Source organism: Malurus melanocephalus, unplaced genomic scaffold (assembly GCF_030028575.1).
Source record: "Malurus melanocephalus ecotype Western Australia unplaced genomic scaffold, MMel_1.1 scaffold_141, whole genome shotgun sequence".
In the NCBI taxonomy this organism is placed as follows: domain Eukaryota; kingdom Metazoa; phylum Chordata; class Aves; order Passeriformes; family Maluridae; genus Malurus; species Malurus melanocephalus.
Window position 1 is genome coordinate 1,559,317 of NW_026623373.1, and position 20,385 is coordinate 1,579,701.

General features: G+C 40.1%; 1 protein-coding gene across 1 annotated transcript; it reads right to left on the bottom strand.

The window, feature by feature from the left end:
• Positions 1–804: 804 nt before the first annotated feature.
• LOC130576443 (carbonic anhydrase 3-like) lies at positions 805–14,135 on the bottom strand. The gene is made up of 7 exons (XM_057371123.1): positions 14,076–14,135; positions 13,796–13,993; positions 10,330–10,448; positions 8,403–8,495; positions 6,745–6,810; positions 4,297–4,452; positions 805–3,059 (listed from the first exon to the last, which is right to left on the bottom strand). The coding sequence occupies exons 1-7, from the start codon at positions 14,110–14,112 to the stop codon at positions 2,940–2,942; spliced, it is 789 nt and encodes a 262-aa protein (XP_057227106.1). The 5' UTR covers positions 14,113–14,135; the 3' UTR covers positions 805–2,939.
• Between the last annotated feature and the right edge of the window lie 6,250 nt (positions 14,136–20,385).

Here is a 20,385-nt window from a genome sequence, read left to right on the forward strand (position 1 = left end):
ACACTTTTCATCAAAGGAGGAAAGGTAATAGAACAAAATTGTGTGTGCTTTACTCTTCAGGGAAAAACAAAACTTAAAGCATATTTGCAGTGAGGCTGATGCTTTTGTGTAACAATAGTTTAAAGACAATGGAATCAGAGGAGATGCATGAGGGAACAATAGAAATTTCAGACTGTATTTTCCTTTTTGCAAACATACAAATCATGTGTTTTGGTGTCAGAACCCAAACAACTATTTCAGTAGCTCATAAATTTCTGCCTATTCTACCTGTCAAAAGCAGCAGAGGAAACATGCGAACAAAGCAAAAGTGCACTCAGGGTCTGATTTTCAGGCAACTATTCTTTAGCTGTGTGCTTCAAAAGTGTAAACTATTCAGGAATTTTCAGAATTCTGTGACATTTCAGCTAACTGATCTATGTGCTTCTTGCAAGAAAAGGAAATTCATATCCAAATTAGTGATACTCAAGATCAGATATGAATGCATGAACTTTGGGTAGATGCAAGAGAATGTTTGTGTGAAGGCAAGAAATGAACACTTTTTTTTTCTACCTGAAAACAGAGAATAAGTGATACTATATGATCTCATATTTCTGAGAATCTGTTTGACTGGATAAACAGAAACCTGGATGAGCTATTAAACTAAATTCCAACAGCTAAAAACTATCATGTCTGTCCTCTTGTATTACAAGTGTATGTATCAAAGCAAGAAGCAGCAAGGCTTTCTAGCAAGTTCTTGCCACTTTCAATCATCACTTATCATTAGAAATAAAAACAGCAATCAATTTCTTTTTAATGCAAGTCAATTTATTCGTTCTCTGAAGACATGAAAGCAGTTAGTTCAAGTGCAGGCAATTAATCTTGTTTTATTGCCCCAATAACAAGAGATTAAAACATCACACTCAATGGCTTTTAGGTAGAAAGATTCAAACTCTTGACTCAGTTACTTGTGTTTGAATTTTCTTATCACCAGGATCAACTGCATGTGGAAATGAGAAGAAATTTAACACATAAGACACAGTAAAGTAGAAAAAAATTGTTGCTTATGAGGTTTCTGTAGTAACATTTTTATGTGTTGAGAAGATGTACAGATTCAGGAGTTTAAAGAAGATCTAAGGGACTCCTAAAATCAATACCCTTGCAAGTGCTGCACTCATAATATCAAAAAATGTTCTTCTGACAAGATTAAGCCAGTAGTGAAACATTTGTAAACAGGATTCAATCAATACTTTAGCTTTACTCCCATGAACTAATTTTCTAAAAAGAAACTGCTTTATACTAAGCAAAATACACTCCTAATAAATKGAAATATAAACTTTCAATGGGAATTCAGCAGTTCTTAGAGTATTTTTTATTTAATAAAAAGGATCAAAATCTGCCATTAGTTTCATTTCTGAATTCTCACTGAATTGTGCTGGTAATAACAGCAGAATTTGTCCGGTGTTTCCCGTTCATTACTTTCCTGTTGGAGCACAATTTTTCTAGTAAAGGTGGAAGGTGAAATAGTTAAGGAGAACTGGAAAATGCCTATYCCAGCCATTTTCAACCCTTCTTTTTTCATACTTTGACATATCCCTTATAAATGTTGCTGTGAACATATTTGTGGCAACATCTCTAGAAGAACACCCACTGCTACCTACTGATGAGTTGCAGGAACACAGAGAGCCCAGAGGCTTCCTGTTCAGCAGGATTTACACACCTCCTTTGACCATCCAATCTCCTCTATGTCCAATAGTGAATAATCACCTGGGTGGTGCATATAACGTATCAGAYCTTTATTCACATGATCTGTATTTGAATTCAACCTAGCTGGTACCGAAATGATAAAGTTTACATGATGAAGAACAGAAGAAGTTGATGTAGAAGTTTCTGTCTGACAGTGATTCCTTGCTTGGATCATATGTGCGAGCTGATGTGTCCCCAGAAAGGAACAGAGACAGAGTTCCCTTATATTCTCCAGCTACAGAGTCAAATAAACAAACAGTTAGGTGACTTAGCCTGGATTTTCAGTAGTGGGAATGACAAATGACACATGAATCATCCACAAAGACCTTTTCCATATGCAAAAAAAATCCCTAATAGGTGAAACCATTAAGGTGTCAAAAATAAAARGCAGGCAGAGCATCAAAAATCCATCATTCTGGGAGATAACATAGTCAGAGCAACAGAAGAAAGGCACTTCTCCCTCAGCAATACTAAAGCTGCTATTCTAAATACAAGGCAATGTGGTACCAGCAGGGCTCTGTGCTGGATGGGTGAAGTAACAGCAGCAGTGAAAGAAGAAAAAGGTCAACAATGGCAGCAGCAGGATATGGCAAAGACAGCAAATGCTGAAATGACAGCAAAGCATCTTTACTTCTTCACACAGAAACTGAGTATGCCTGATTTTACCCTCAGAACACTGATCTAATCTTGCATAACTAAGAACAAGAGAGGGAAAGGAAAATCTGGTATTGTTAAAGGGTACTTATTCTTTGCATGTTTCCTCTGAGGGTGGGGTGTCTRAGCAAGACCACTGTGTAGAGAAAGGCATTTTGCTCCTGTTCATCTACTGTTACTTCTGCTTTCCTGAGCTACTGGTTCATTTTTCTGCCTTACTATATTTCCTTTGAAATTAAATTTAAATATTGAAACTGAGCCTATTTTTCTTACACGACCACAAGGCAGACAGGTAAGGCAGACAGGTAGTCATCAGTACTGAGGCGTTTGTGGTCAGTAATCATTATATCTCACATTGGCTTATTATGCTTAATATTTGCATTCAGTATTTTCCTGCTCTTCAAACACAGATTCACTTTCATCACTCAGAATTTCAAGCTGAGAAACAGAGACCTGGATCCAGAGGAAAAGCAGTAGACAGCAAAAACTAACTACACTTTGGGATGCAGGGGTTTTCTCACTCAGGCTCAGCAGAGACTGAGATTTCATCGAGATTTGAGATTTCACTTGAATGAGGCTTTCACTATCCTGCCCTTCAGAGGCTGAGGTGGGCGCCAGTTGTCAACAAGAGGGGCCTCAGGTTCATTCTCACTGTTCTTGGAAAGGCTACGGAGCTTTGCCATCTGCAAGGAAGAAAAATTCAAGTGTCCATGTGGAAGCAATGTGGACCTTCCTGCCTGGAACAAGCTCGGAGATGAAAAAATATAATGACAAGCACACAATGACAATGACAATGACAATCTTTAACAATATTGGTAGAGATTACTGATAAATAAATAAATACTGATCACTGCAGCCCAGCAGCTAGCACTGTTTCTGTGGATTTCACACTCTTCATCCACAAAACACTGCATAATCTGACCCTTGCCTGGGCTTATTTGGATTTTTCTCTGATCCACTCTCACAGTGTGGAGAAAGAATAGCGCCTTACTATGACCCTGCTGGAGCTGGACTGCAGGCAGATAACTGGAGAAAATACAGCTGCCTATGAAGGRGGATGCACATCTACATCTGTGCAAGGCAGTCTGATAGAAAAAGCTGGTCCAGATGTTTGTATTTTGTTCTGTAAGGCAGAGATGGGCCAACTGGATTATTGAGTTGAATCATTAATTCAGCACTCAGCTGTTCTTCAAATTAACTTAATTTCAGTGTTGCTTTGTTAATTGTTACCCTTTCATCTGAATACAAAATGAATCTATTCTGAAAACAGCCATTTAAGTAAAAAGGATATACCCTAACTGAGGTAAAGGATTGCTATAAGGATTGCTGAAGCAGAAATATAAATATCCCAAATTTTTGACACAAGAACTAAAAAAGTCACATTACCCAGACTGGCTCTTTTATTTCTTCTCCTTTTTTTTTTTTTTTCTCTGTAAATGCACATTTGTGCTATGTGAATACAAGTAGTGCATTAATTTGTACAAACATTCAGGTTTGCAGGTTCAGGGTAATTTGATCCTTCTCACTGACAGCTTTTAAGAAATCTAGACCAGCAATTTCTTAAACAGGCAAACCAGCAAAATATTATTCTCACTTGCCACTTAATGTTGAAACTCAAAGAATGAACTGAGGCTGCTGTGGCAGCTGAATTTGGTAGCTCGGGGGCACTTCTGCCTTAGCAGGTTTTCAGGATCCCAGGARCACCCCAGCTGTTCAAGAAGCCTTGCAAGAGGCGGTGATTCCCAGGGTCAATTTTACAGCCCATTTCAACAGCCCAGTCCATTCTACRGGCAATTTCTCACTGTCCACAGCTTTCCCTACCAAAAGGTCAGGGTAACACAGGGCTTGTGAGCCATCACACTGACACACTGAGCCACTGCTGGGAGCTGTCACAGGAGTAGCAGAATTGACTGGATTTACCTGGTCTGAGCTGACTTCAATCGGCTCCCTCAGGAGAATCCAAGTGATGCATTCCTCACAGGGGGGTGTGGTGAACGAACCGTGGTAAGTCCAGTAGTCCCGAGATTTGGGGAAAAGAATTGAAGGATCAAAGTGCTGAAAAGGAGCCTCTTTGCCCTTAGGGAAACAAAAAAAAATTCTGCAGAGAAAATTTTCTCTAGAAAATATCTAGAGATATGYATCTTAAAAGACATCAGTATCTATGTTATTATAAAGGAAGTAATTAAATACCAAGATTCATGCAAGAAATCAATCTCCTTTTMTTCCTGTCAAGCACTTTCCCAGCAATTAATAATAACTGACATTTTGATTACATTAATAAATTAAAAGAAATTACAAACTGAATTGTGTGGGATCAATGCAAATTCATTTTTAACTTTTTCTGTTCTGGAATTATCAAAATTGTGTTTTATTTTGGGGCGCTTGGGATATGAGTTAAAGCCTGTGGCATTGCTGTTTTATCTAACTCTTTTTATCTAACAGAACAGTGACCACACATTTATCCCAGCTTCATTACAGTCTTCTATCTGAAGGAATTTAAATCTGCACCTCTCTCCTTGCAAAACTGTGCTCTAATTATACATGACGACACTCTCAGTCTTTTTAATGACATTATTACACTCAGTGTAAAAAATAAAAGTATTTCCTGTAGGAGTACTGGATCTTAAATATCTTGCAATGAAAGATGATAATCACCAGAAAAGGGGGAAAGCAGACACCAGACAACATTTCCTGATAAAGCCTGCCACCAAATAGGATAGCATCTCCATAGGACTGTGATGAGCATTTCTTGTTCCCTCTGGGCAACAAAAACTAACCAAGGAAATTCATTTCAATTCTCTATTGGTATTTTGGATGCAGTTCTGGAAAGCAAGATATATTATTCCTATTTCCTTCTTCTATCATGGAGAATCTTCTCTAGATTAGAACAAAATGAGTGGCAGGAGCTGAAATCGTTTCCATGCATCCTTGCACAAGTTAAGAGTAGAAAGAGAAATATCATGACTCCAATTACATCTTTCTGAAAATATTATTCTGAAAATTCAGTATGAGTTTGCAAATAACTTCAAAAAATTATGCTTTTCCAGTAAATACAGTACAGTGTCTAAGAAACTCCTCTGCCTGTAATGCATCAGAGCAATTGAAACTGCATATATGAAATACATGAGTGGTACCACCCATCATTCATTCCAAAAAGTAAGTAATCTTGGAAAAATGCATGTGATGACAGAAAAGGAAGTAAGAGATAAAATACAATGTGTGGTTCTTTCCACATCCACTTATCTTCCTCTGCTTTACCTCAACTTTGCTTTTTCCAGAACTGCTACGTGTGAAAGGCCAGAAAATGATACAGGCATTATGAGAGAAAGCCATCAGAACAGATAGCATTGACACAGCCAGGGGAGCCATGGATGGGGTGAAACAAACAACCTTCAGTTCCCTCAGCAGAAAGAACTTAATTAAACTGAGCTGAAATAATAAAATGAATATGACTCTTACTAAGGGGAAAAGAGCTTTCAGGCTCCAACCTGCACATCAATGGCAGGACAGACACAGGAATGTACATACTGTACATTACATGCAAGGAATCCTGCTAAATTTGCAAGRAAATGCCTGCAAATTTGGTGATCTGATGGCATGTTTAATGTGAAATATAAAAAGGGACTTGCAGCATTATTGGAATAAAAAGGTTTATCATGAAGTAGAATTGCTRAAGTATACCTAGAGATTAATTTTATATTAAATAATAATGCTAAATAACAAGAGATGCACTATTGCAATTCTCTGCAAATAACTCTCTTCAGCGGCTGTAGCTATACAATAGGCATAGACTGGTCCCTTAGATAATTCATTAAATAGAAAAACGGTTTAGAATATATTTGCAGTGCTATTTGTGCTAGTATCATAGGAAGAGACAACTTAGCACTGGTGCAGAAACTGAACCATGTAATCCCTTTCATAAATAAATACAGTTCTTCTTAAAACTAGTAACATTTTTAACCTCTCTTACACTGACTGGGAGCCTGCTCCATCATTCCTACTAGTTTCTTCTCATTTTAGGCTAACTAAATTTCTGACTCTGCTATGTGCATTTGTTTTGTCAACTGTTGTCCTCAAATTTCATTTCTCCTTGGTATTGGCACATATTTTTTTACAGAGCAGTACAAACAAGACTATCAATTTTATATGCAAGGTTTGATTAAAAAATCCTCTTCAACCATAACACTTGCAGATGTGAGGAGTTAAATATTTAATTAAGCAAAAGAAAGTATCCAACTTCCCAGTCCAATGTATCATCTCTGGTAATACTGTTTGGCATCAAAATTATGCCAAAATATAAATCTGAACTACTTCTTCCTGCTTCTGCAGCTTTCCAGCTGCCTTAWATCACAAAAATTGTTTTGATACCTTGGTCTTAATGTTTTCAATTTCTTCAAGAATTCTCTTCATCTCTGGTTTGGGAGTTTTTCCAACCTGTAACACAAAGCACAAATAACTGTATATATCTCATCATGTTCCACAGCATTTGAAAGAAATTCAGCATATCCCATCTGTCACAATAGGCAACAGCAGTCTCAGAGAATCCAGCAGAGACTGACAGAAGATGATGTGTGTTAAAATAACATCCAGAATAGCAGACTCCAGTACTGGCTTTGTAATTGGAACTTGTGCTGAAGGACCCTACAAGGCACCACGACTGTCTGAGGAATGAACTGCTCACTCAGTGTCACCACCCAAAGCCTGAGCCTTGGCTCCTGCTTCAAAAGTGACCTATGGCCCCTGTGAGATGTCTGAGCAYTTGGCAATGTCTGATGGCTTGAAGGGCTGTAGTTGCTGCAGAGGCTTCATTCTGCAGCACATATCAGACTTGATGTAAGACAGGTGATGAATTCATGTCTTGGTGACCTCAAGCTACGGGGTCACTTTATCGCTTGTGTTCATGACATTTAGCACTTCCAAAAGCTTTGACATGGCTCTGCATCCCCACAGAATAAAGGCAGTATGCATAAGATGTACTGTAGCTGCCGTGTTTTGTTCCAAAACAGATTAACTTCAATTCCTCTTTCAGCAGTATCCCAAAACCCAGTAATGGCACATGACAAAATCAGAGAAAAACAACARTTTCTTCACTAAAGAGCAAGATGGAAACAGTGAAAAGGGACAGAGAAGATACAGTGACACTATTTACTTTTCTGGACCTTTTAGCTGACCTTAGCATGGTTAATAGGAACATAGTCATGTGCTTTGTAAATTGTGTTTTACAACATAAAACTTTAGCCTAAAATAGACCAAAAGGAATGACAAAGGAAGCATAACTGAAGGATATAGTCATAGGGGAGAATCTGGACAGGTGCTGAATTTCAGTTTAAACTAACCACAAGAGAAAAGGTCAGGTTGGCTCAGTGTAATAGAATTAAAACAACCCTGGATCTACTCTGTCCAGGGACACCACAGCAAAATTAATTACATCCACTTGCTCTAGCTTGTACAAATGCCACTTACTGGTGATAAAACAATAAAAGGATACTTCTTCCCTGATGGTGTGTTCAAGCTGAAATGCCCACCTGCAGCTAAAAGSACTGCAGTTTGTGTAATTTATCACTATTAGGCTGTGTGCCTGCTAGTATTTCTCAATGTTCTAGACCACATACGGATTTGATATTAGGATTGTTTTAAGTTCATTTAAAAAATCAATCAAAATACTGCACAGTATTATTTTGTTTAAAAGTTTCTGTATTTCAAGGTTAGAATATCGAGTGATCTTTTACCATCAATTCTTTTTAGAGCAGGTTCATTGAAATCATTTTGACTCCCAGCTTGTGTGGGAATCAACAAGAGACCAGAGAAGGGAATCAGTCAAGATAACCTTGCTGACAGGCAGATGCAACACCTGCTAGCAGACAAAAGGCAAGAGGAAACACTCAGCCTATGCAGAYCCCACTGCTCACCCAGTGCACACCACMGCAAAGGGCTGCAGTGCAGGAAAAWACAATGGTAACTTCYCCTGGCATTAGAGAAAGATGAAAAMYACAGAAAATTATAAAGATTGAATATTTGCCACTTACTTTCAGAAAAATTCCCACAACAGCTACACCATCAGGTTGTTTCAAAGCTCCRGCAAAATTACCGTGTTTTGGATTCCAGTGCACCATATGCAACTGAAAATCAATTAAACTTCAGTTATAAATACCACAAGTTGCCAACAGTACAATCTTTAATTAAATTAAGAGAATGTTCCAGTACACAGTAAGTAAAGGAATGGACACGAAAAAGAAACTGTAAGTAAGTATTTCTTATTGCTGTTCCCATGCTTTTATTTGCTCACACTTTCCATAAAGCATTGCTTTGTATTTAATTGAAGCACAGGACAAAGAAAATGGAGTTTACCACACAATGTCAGACAATGCAACTATAAATAGTTTAATCCAAGCACATGACATGCACACATGCAGTGCATAAAACACCTACTGRCATGCACTTCATCTCAAGTACAATTTTAGATCTTCAGGTTATGCAGGTGCCAGCTCAAGGATTTACACTGGGTTGTGTGTAGTGCATACATTACTGGTTTGTATCTCTTACTACTCTCAGCACATTGGGCTGGATGGGAGTGGGGATATAATCTGACTTTTCTTTCTCATATCTACTTTCAACAATGATGTATTTTCAGGTTATATTTCAAATTTTTGCATCTCTGTCCAGAAAATCCCTAGCTTGTGTACATAGCTATACATGCTGCAACCAGCAGTGCAATCTCAGATTAAGTAACATCTGGAACACAGTCACACAGGGGAAAGAAGTTTTTTTAAAAGTTTATTTAATTTTTTTTTTAATTCCTGAATATAAATTATTCCATTGTTCTCTGTTTCTTTTCTCTTGAGGATAAGGATTTTATTGCTAAAGTTGGAGCAACTATATACCTTTGGTTGAAATGTAGCAAAATACATATATTCCAGGCTTTCTTCTCCTGTCAATAAATACATAAGCACTGCTAACCAAAGTAACATAAAAAGTCTGTGCTTGAACTAGCCAAGAAATAGTTTGAGGAAGCAGATTTTTTTTCTCTTTAGTTGGCCACAGAAAGCAGAGCACTAGCAAAGATTGTCTGTGGTTAAGGAACGGGGAAAAAATTCCTAAGCCATCACACATGGTCATCTCTGCAATGTATGTGAACATTGAGCCTGAAAATACCTGCCTCTGTTTTTTGTCCTGTGATGAGTGGGCAAAGCTCCTCTAAGCTCTGGGCCTTGAGAGTATTGGTGGAAGGCAGGAAAACACTACTGTGGGATTTTKGGGGGCATAGGTTTGTATTTTGAGCCTATTCTCAAATAAGATGGAGRTAGGAGGTAATATTTGCGAGCAAATCTACAAAGTCAGTAGTTAATTCACATGTATTTAGGACCTGAAGAAGTTTTCAGGGCCTAAAGCACKCAACTTTAGCAAACTTGGACAACAGTCCTGCAGTAGTTTACATTTTAAAAAGAAACAAACAAAACCCAAACATCTATTTTCCACGGTTCCTGAAAATAAATGCAGCTATTTCAAAACAGTGATGTTCAGAAACTAAAACATACTCTGAGTAAGTTTTAAAATGCATCTAATTTTGAATGTCAGCTTATCAAATGTGCTTTTAACGAGTTTTTCTATTCTTCTGAAACGAACATGGTAACTGAAGCTATACCAGAAATGATAAAAGCTAAAAAACACCAGCAGCTCTTCCTGTTTGGAAGTAACAGATTGCTTGGTCGCAAATATTTTTAAAACATTCTGAGATACCAGCAAAAACTCCGGCTTGAAGAAAAGAAATCTGTGTTAGTAAGTACTTGCAGGGATACATTTGCTGGCAGATGCAATTTATCCCACTTCATGTTAACCAATATTCGCAAGTTTCACAAGCGGAGAAAAATCAACAGAGGGAGAACGGTTAATGTGTTCAGATGCAAAATCAGGTTGCAGTCGGCCCTGAATGCCGCTGTTAACCATCCGTCCTACCTCCGCCGCGTATCTGACGCCGTCGATGACATGCTCGGAGCCGTGCTCGTCGCGGGAGCCCCAGTGCAGGTGCAGCTGGCGCAGGCGGTACGCGCCKGAGAGCGGGCCCCCTCGGAGCACTGCGGGGACAGGGCATCAGCACTGCCATGGGACACACACCCACCTTCATCCCACCCAGAACAGCTCCTCTCCTAAAGACACTCATGGCCAGGGACACACAGCACCCGCCCGTCTGCATTGCTGGGGCTAAATCCTGTTACCAGCTCTGYTTGATGTGTGGGAGCTGCTGTGAGTCAAGCACAGAATCAAACCCCAGCTGCCCAAGCCCCTTTCCTCCTGGCAAGTGGACACACTACAGTTCCTGGTATGGAGAGAAGGGAGGCCTTCACATGTAGTTCTTGGGTCTGTTTTAAAAAAACTGGAGTAAAATTAACTGTTAAATTAAKCCAAGGTGCTTCAAAAAGTACATCGAGTCCATGACTGGCATACCTTTTAYAGGTCAGACAACTAAACAGTGATTACAGATAAGTAACTGCTTCTTAAAAAAACCGCAAATTTTAAAAAAATCTGCTTCTTGAAACTGAGAGAAAACAATAAAGTTTAGGTCAAATGAGTTAGAAAATTGTTTTTGAGCCACCAATGAAATAAATTAAGAAGCTGTTACCTCTGCTGTGTCTAGCCAAATAATGCTGACYATGCATCAGTCCGGCAGCTGACATCAACTCTGACTTTCAAAACATCACACCTGCTCTTTCAGCCTGGAGATTCTTTTGAGCGGGGACTGCTTAAAGGATAAGCTCTCAAATGTATTTTTCATTCATTACCTAAGGTTGGAATGAGTCGTGTTTCCTTACACAGAAAGCTGATAATGTAGTTCACAACTGCAGTGCCAGAAGACCTTGTTTAAATAGCATTCAAGCTTGAACTTCTACCAATAGCTTTGAAGTTCAAAGTTAACATTGAAATAATAAATCCTCTTTTGCCCAATGGTYTCAAATGAATTCTTGATATCATATGTATTGGAATACCTACACAGAGAAAGAGGTTTAACTTTRGAGTTTCTCTTTTTAGTTGGTAGGTGTCACAACCATCAAGGGGTGGGCCAGGAAAAAAACTCACTATTGAGATTTATGCATCTATGTTCTCTTACTTTTTTACTTTATTCACACATAAATAATTGAAACCCAGTATAATATTGAGCAATATTGACTTATCCTTCTGTAGAAGTTTCCAATGGAAAATTATTATTATTATTATTATTATTATTATTATTATTATTATTATTATTATTATTATTATTCTTTCAAATATAGGACAGAAAAGGCATAGACTCTAAGGCCCAACTCTTTAAAATATCTGCTTGCCATTTCGTGCTGGAATAAATGGGAGCCAGGGACTTGCAGGAGCTGACTTCATGTGATCTACCTATATTTACAAGCAAAATTAGTGTCAGAGACTGTGACTCTACCACTCATTTCTTACAGGTGGCCCTTTCCAGAGCTCAAAGCACGTGAAGCACTTGGAATCAGCACTTCATAACAGTATACAAATCTCTTTAACACAAAACCAAATCTTTTAAAGTTTCAAAATTTTCCATGTGATCAGAAAAAAAAAAAAGCCTGTCTTCAATTATATTTCTTTTTACAATTAAGATGGGATCTGTGACTACTACTCAACCCCATCTCTTATCACTGCAGAAGCCAAAAAATGAAGGTGATAAAATGTCTACGAAATTTTTTTTCATGTGGTCTTTCAGAGCTGACAAACATTGTATCTGATTCTGAGCAGACTTATGCCTATGAAACACTTGAGTGGGAAATTACTGTCCAGGAGCCTGCAGAAAGCAAGGGCAGCCAGGAGTGAATGTACACAATGGATGGCCAAAGAAACAACAGAGATGATGGGGAGAGGAGAGACAGTGAGGGAATGATGATTTAGAGGAGGGGCTGCACCAAGGGCTGTATTTTGCTTGGCCAAACTGTTTCTCCAGTTGGCCAAAGTGTTTCTCCAACACTGTTCCCTGGGCAGACAGCTTCTTGAGCAGCCTGTTTAAAACATTTCAGCCTTTAAAAAGCTGTAAAGAAGACAGAACAGAACCACCACGTGCAAATGTTCATAACCAATTTACTTCCCATGCTTTCAGTTGTGGCACTGATTTTGTGTAATGCTTGTGGAAGAGCATTCTGGTGTTTAAATGGGATCTCTTACAAGGGCAGGTAGTGACAAGGCAAGGGAGAACATCTCCAAACTGAAAGAGAGTATGGATACATTCGATATTAGGAGCAATTTTTTTACTGTGAGGTTGGGAAGGCACTGGAACAGGCTGCCTGGAGAAGCTGTGGATGCTCCATCCCTGGAAGTGTTCAAGGCCAGGCTGTGTACAGCTTTAGTWAYCTGGTCTAGTGAAAGGTGGTGATGTGGGTGTGGTTGGAACTAGATGATCTTTAAGGTCGCTTCCAATCCAGACCATTTTGTGTTTCTGTGGTAGGAAAAGTGATTTATATTCTGTTGAGACCACTATGTAAAAACTGGGGTAATAAATACAAAAGGACCATACAAATACATAACTTAGAGACACTTCTGCTCCTAAATAATTCAGATTCCATGGAACAATAACAAGTAGCTGCACTAGTAAATAAAGAAATCCAAGGGAACAGAGGGCTCGTCAAAACAAACTAGCAAAGAGGTGATCTTTCAATGTGCAATGGATATATTTAATGAATTATATAGCTTACTAAAGACAAAATCCCAATACCAATGATCATCAAAGCAGATGCAAAAAAATAAAAAAGGAAAGTAACTGTTTTCCATTAGATTATCTCCTGTCTTGATAAAGGACYAATCAATACTGCATGCTCTTGAGATGTCTTTGCTGTACTGTGAATTTTTCATTTTTACAGTTGTTACCTGTAAACATCCAGAGCTACACAGATACAGCTCTGCAATCAAGTTTTGAACAATTTAATTTATAGATATGACTGCTTGCTCTCAATTAAATAGCAAAGCCATTTCTTAGCTTTCCAGAAACTATAAAAAGGTGCTTTCATAGCTTTTTCAGGCTGTGGAATACCTGAAGAATTACCACGCAGAAGAAATCAAGATCACAGTGAGTAGAGGTGTATATACAGGGGTTTAGTTTACAAAGTGCCTCGGAGCGCTCTAAACCCCTCTGGGCACTGGTCTCTTCCCTTACACAAAACCTGAAGATGTGGTGGTGTCTTTGATGAAGGAAGGATATGATGACATAGGGAAAAGTYCACCATCCAGCTGAGTCTGTGTTTTAGGGGTGCCCCTGCCTTTCGGTCCAACCTCAGATCCAGCAGAATAAACTTCAGGAGCGCCTTTTTTATGTTCCCAAGTGACTTTTGTCTGCTGGGCTGGGTGCTAAAGGATGCTTTTTGATACCTGGAGCTTTGCAAGCATTGATGCCTAACAACCCCCGCAAAAAGCCAAACCAGAAACCGACCTGATCGATCRAAAGTGTCGTCGAAGACGACGCGGCAGGTGCGCCCGTTGTTCAGGATGGTTTTGGCTGCCCCGGGGTCATAGCTGGCGTGCCAGGCGGCGAGAGAGGAGTCGTGCTGCACGTCCTTGCTGTTGATCTCAACGGGAGACTGCTTGTCGCCCTTGGCCAGGGGGTAATTTTCGTGCCAGCGCTCGGGTCCTGAGGGACAAAGACAAGCAAACGTCGCCCCAGCTGCGCCGGGCTGATGCCGGCCCCGCCCGGTGGCCCCGAGCCCGCTCACCGTTGTCGCTGTCGTAGCCCCACACGGACTGGGCCATGGTGCCGCTGCCCGCGCCCCGTCCCGCCGTGATCCCCTCCCGCCGGCCCGGGGGGCTTTTTATAGAGAACCGCGGCTTGGCGTCCTCCTGGCAGGGCTGGGCTGGGCTGGGCTGGGCTGGGCTGGGCTGGGTAAGGCTGGGCTGGACAGGGCTGGGCAGGGCTGGGGGCGGCGGCCGGGCAGAGCCGGGCTCTCCCCCGGGGCTGGAAAAGCCGTGCCATCCCCCGGAGCGGGCAGAGCCGTGTTCTCCCCGGATCGGGCAGAGCTGTGCTCTCTCCCGGGGCTGGCACAGCCGTGCTTTCCCCCGGGAGGGCAGAGCTGTGCTCTCTCCCGGGGCTGGCACAGCCGTGCTTTCCCCCGGGAGGGCAGAGCTGTGCTCTCTCCCGGGGCTGGCACAGCCGTGCCGGCGGGACCCGCGGCTCTGTCCGTGCCCGTCTCGCCCGCTCGGCTCATCCCGGGCACGGAGGGTCCGACGGTGCTGCGGGAGTGGAGGGATCGCCCCGCAGCACACAGGTCTCATCCTCCCGGGATTCTGGACGAGCTCCTGAGCGGGCAGGTTTCCCCACTCCCACTTCCCGATGTCACAAATGCTCCCATGCAACAGCTCAGGAAGGCCGTATGTCTGCATGAAAGGATGTTTCAGCCTGCAAAACCCTTGAGCAAAGGGAGACTCGGCCAGCCCCAAAGGAGGCCATTCCTGAGTGTTGGCTCAAATCCGGGTTTGATGTTGCCCAGGCAGGTCTCCTTCAKGCAGGCAGCTTTACACGAAATTTATTTCTCATGTTAGGCAACTTAGCAGTGGGTATTTCTGTCAGGAAAGCATTTGGTTTTCAGATGATGGGGAGTTAGCGACAGTACTGTTGCATTTGTTGGCTTTATCTGCACATCTCTGTGGAATACTCAGAGCTTTTGTATCACATGCCAGCTTCACTGCTATCTCCCATAGCTTTGTCTGCCCATGCTAGCACGCTAACACTGCTGCAACTCTGCCTTACTACCTCTAACTACATAACTCAAACCAAATAAATGTTTGGGAGTCAGTCAAGAAGTTTCACAAACCGTGGAGATTTCCAGCACAGTTGCAGCAAACTTACTCAAATGCTCCTTGTACCCATTAGCACTGTAATGCAGCATGGAAATAAACCTGCAGCTTTGAGAGGTTCCACCCCTTGTGTGGATGAGGTACAGGGAGAAGGTTGAGAAGCTGCATATACAGTCTAGGATTAATTTGGTCCCGTTTGGTGTCCCAAAACCAGATAAAGGTTTCCCTTCTAGGTGGCCTGTGTAGTTAGGCCTATAAAGATCTAGATACAGAGTTTGTCTAGAGTAACTGAAATTACTTTATTAAACTTGTTTAGTAAATTCCTATTGCTCTGAGTTTAATCATAAGTTGACATCCCAAATCCTTTGTGACAAAGATGGGACACGACCTCTCACTTAGGAATCTGCATTTSAGAAAATCTCTGTTGTGATGTAGATAGTATTTTTACATAGAGAAGATACATCAAATTGAAACTCAATAAACCTTAACAACTTACACAGTATTGTAAGAGACATCCTTTTACTATCTTTAAAGGAATAGAGATAGGTTCATCATCAAATTGTCCTTCAAAAAATTTAGTTCCTTACGTCTTCTTTAGGCAGAATTCAATCTAGAAAATACTAGGAGGTGAATTAGATACAACGGTATGAAAAATTACATCTTCACTTTCAAAAGAGAATTCGGAGACAAAAGAAAAGCTTTTTYATTCCGTCATCAATCAAATGGATAATGTCACATTTGTTGCAAGAGCAGGCATGTAAAATTGGCACCTGTTACAATTTTAATTCAAAAAGCTTAGACATTAATCCTTYTGAATTGGTTTCGACCTTATCTGTSTGGAGATAAACATTTGTGAGATCATGAAATTCTATTGGAGCAGCTCATTTTCTGTGTAAACAAACAGCTTTAGTGGCCTTGTTCATGGAAGTCTCTGAGAGACTTTTAATCAACTTCATACATACAAAAAAAAAGCTTATTGGAGCCATTTGTGGAGGTAAGGAACATGGTTTGTATTACACAGAAAAACKTGCAAGTCAGTTCTAGTATTTAAATTCATTGCTCCATGTGAGAATTGTATAATCTCTATTAAAGAGCCCCATCCAACMGCAAAGTCTTCATATTTTAATTTCCAGTGAGCTGGTCCTGTTGCACACAGAGGAGCACCGTTTTGTCAGCTTCTGCCTATTGTGGCTTCCAAGCAGTGACTTACACACAAGTGACAAAAGTGGGTACTTGGASCCAGCCCCAGGCACTGAGTCATCCCAGTGCCTCACTGACTGCTTTCTTTTCCTGTTGCTTTCCTCATCAAAGGCAGAGCAAAAAGCAAATGTAGTACATCCACATTAAAAGATAATCAGAATAATGTTATTTTTGCATTCCTTTATCCTTTTCTTCTGATATTGGCTCAGAAATTCATTATCATCTAACTTGTACAACATTGCTTTTTCTAGGAAGTAAATACTCCTGTAATGRAAATGCCATTATAATTAAGAAAAGGTCACAGCTTCAAACATTTAAGAGGAGCGGTGTTACCTACTGCATTCAGAACTTTATTACASTGATTTCTTTCTGTTTTGTACACCTCGGACATGTTTGAAAAGCCATCAGCCATCTGAAATATCAAAGGCAAGAGCATAACAAGATCAGTCTACATCATTCACAAAAAGGTTCAGGATTTCAGTAATTGCAGACATGCTTTTGTCCAAAACTGGCACTCAGTCACACAATCACAGTTGGGCACAACTGTTTAGTCACAACAGTTTATTCAGCCGATGACAACAGTTTATTCAAAAGATTATCAAAATAAATAAAACATGGTAGTCCTGTTGGATACCTAACACATAAGGTSCTCTTCATCCAAAAGAGGGGTTTGTACATTTGTCACCTAAATGAAAGATGGAAACAAAGGCACCAGTACTAAATAACAAGCTGTAGCTATGGAACACTGTCTCAYGGATGTGCAGGTCAGATGCTGCATTGACTTCTGCTAAACAAGCAAAAACGTGATCATGCTCACCTCACTTGGTAGCAAAAATACCTTACCTGAAGTCACAGGGAGTTTCTTTTTTTGAGAATGGAAAGCAAGAATAAGAAGAGTCTGGAAAATGGCTCAGAGCCAGGGCTTTAGCCAGAGGACACAAAACACGTGCAAGAGAATGATGCGTGGAAAAGAGACTGGCAGCAGTTTTGAACTCTGCCAGGCATGACTGACTTGGCCAACACCTTGAAATAACTAGAAAAGCCAAAATACTGCTTCAGCTCAGCATGCTGATTTCCAGCTGACTCCAGGAGCCAGCATGACTGCTAGGAATGGCTGACAGTGAGGGGACACATAGAGGTAAATATGCCAGCAGGATGTAATTCAAGAATGCCTCTCCTCAAAGCAGAGTTTTCCAGGTTCACCATGCTCAGGGATATTTCCCATGGGTGATTTAATGCAAAGGGCACAGAGTGTGCCCACACTGAGCACCGTGTTAACTGAGCAAAAGTCTTTACTCTGTGCCTGTGGTCCATCTAAATATAAAATTTTTCTACTATATTTAATAGCTTGTGGAAGAAAATATTACGACAGAAAGGAATCTGATAATACACAGTATGGAAGGGGCAGCAGTGGTTTTTGACATATTCCACATTGCATGCCAGGCAGTGCAAGAAAGGCATGTCACTCAGTGCATTTGATTGAGGGATGCCATGGTGGCATGCCATAGCCAAAAAGCCAAATTGTCATATGCCTTCACTGAGATGCCATGCTATGGAAAACATTGTGGGAATGAATGGAAACCCCCACTGACAGCCAGATCTTATGGGAAGATCTGCCAAAGGAAAATAAGAAGCATATTGGGTTGATTTTGTTGTTTTTATGCACACAGAGTTTTTTAGCTGCATTTATGCCTCTATTAGTGTAGCGAATATAGAAAAGTATTTGGCAGACTTTGAACACATCTTTTCAGTTCAGAAGGTGCAACTCAGCAGTTTGCAGTTTAGACTCTAGGATCTTGCTTAAAAAATCCTTTCATTCTCCCATTGTGGCTCAGAACCTACATTATCACTTGCAAAACTTAATATTTTGTCTGTGAGATGCAATTAACATGGAAACAATAACCCAGGCTTTAGATTTAGCCAAAGGAACAAAAAGGCAAACAAGCTTTCCTTGCAGCAGTCTGCTAAAATCAGCATAGATCTGAAGGACTAGTACTAGCATTAAAAAAAAGTAAATTTAATATTTATCACATTTAGATCTGATGCAACAAAAATACACTGCCTATTTCAGACACCTCTTCCAGACCTGAAAAATTAAACAGATAAACTCTGCAGGAATATGACTCTCCTCTTTATTCCCATAGGGCTTTGCTTGTATGGCACTCACACTGAAATCCAAATTGGAGCTGGGCTTTTATGCACACTGGCACAGTCTGACTTGATATAATCCAAGTACAAGAATTTGACCTGTACTGTTTACTTTTATAAGGTCTGTGTGTGCCTGTGTGGAAATTCCAGCAGACTGGCAACTCTTGTGTATTGAGGTAGAGTTTTATGTATGACCTTTATCTTCTGTGATACTTAGGCAGCAGTGCCTATTTGGGAACAGTCCTAACCAGGCCCCAGAAATGCTAACATGGCTGGAGGACTTCATAAGAGTTCTATAAGAGGCATCTCGATGAAATACATCATATAATTAATGATGAAGCTAGTCATAAATGCCTCTGGCACATTTTCCAATGAGATACATACCCCTAAAGAAAATTTTATAAGAAAATCATGTGTTGAAATATGGTCTCTGAAGGCAGAAGAGTTCTCATGTCAGAGGCATTTTCCAGAAATCCCTTGAGATGCGTGTTTCCCARAATTATAAGAAAAAATCACTCCTTCTGAATCCATACCATTTGTGCACTTTGAAAGGTCAGAGCATGACATCCCATTTCTATCCATATCTGTGCTTCACTTCAATGGAATAAAAATTTCACTCTGAGACCACAAAGCAACTTTGAAAGGATCCTCTGTAGATAGTAAAAAGGTAAATGGATGTGTCTAAGGATAAACATTTATAYGTGCATTGCAAATGTAAGTAGTATGTAATCAAAAGGGAGTTAGAGTAAGTGTTAGGGATCCCATGCTTGTCACACTTGTTGAAGAGAATTCTGGTATTACCAGAAGGCAGGAAAGACAAAAATGTAACAAAAAGCCTTTAGTAATTTAGAAACAATATTGGCTGGGAATGTTAATGTTCTTTTCAGAGCAGTTCAAGAAATTAACAGTCTATCAAAAGTTGGGGGTTTTATAGTAAATGTTGCAGAAGCAGATTCAAAGAAAGATATGCAGTGATCCTAATATCTAATCTTTAAAAATCTCTCTGGGGATACAGTAATATAGCAGTACGTCATTTTGCAGTCTTATGGACAAAATGCTCAGATTCCATCTTTTGCATTCTAAATCTAATTTATCTGAATTTATACTGATGCATCTTGATGGGCTCCAGCACAATATTCAGCTTCCTCTAATAKGACCAGGTGCAGACTTGGGCTGTGGATTCCAAAACACATCTGCACTTCCAAGATGCCAGTGTAAGTAACAGAAATGCTGTTGGTCTCACAGTTTAGCATGACTTTGCACAGTGGTTTGTCCAGTGCAAAAAGAGGTTTTGCAAGAATGTCTCTTGTTATTCCTACCTTTATGTATCTTCAAGTTATTTAGACTCTTTTTTAAAATTTCTTTCTCTGTGGTGTTACTCTCCATTCTTTACAAATGCATTGGTTGCTTAATGCATCTTTACATTATATATTTTGGAAAGAAAAACAACCCTAGTTTTTTATTTTTTTTCCCAATTGAAAGGATGCCAAGATTTTGTGACTGGTTTTATGATTGATCTTAGATGCATTTTGAGTGATGCAATTAAACTCTCATAGCAGTTTCAGTGAACTTGCATACCCACAGTAGTGTTATGGCACAAAAAAATATTTGGAGGATGGGGACAAAATACTGACACCTTTTCAGAACTGGGCTCTTTATGCTTGACCTTAAGGATGCTTATAAAAGCATTAAAATATATCAGTGTAACAGGCCAGTTTGAATATTCTGATTGAAGGCTTTTTAATTAGAAAATCTTTTATGTCAGTATGGAACTGTTCCTCCTAGGCAATGACAGAATATTCTCCAGCACAAAATTTCCAGTCTTCCTAACTTGTCTGCAAAGAAGATTAGTAGGGGCTTTGATATGACAAGCTGGGGGTAAAT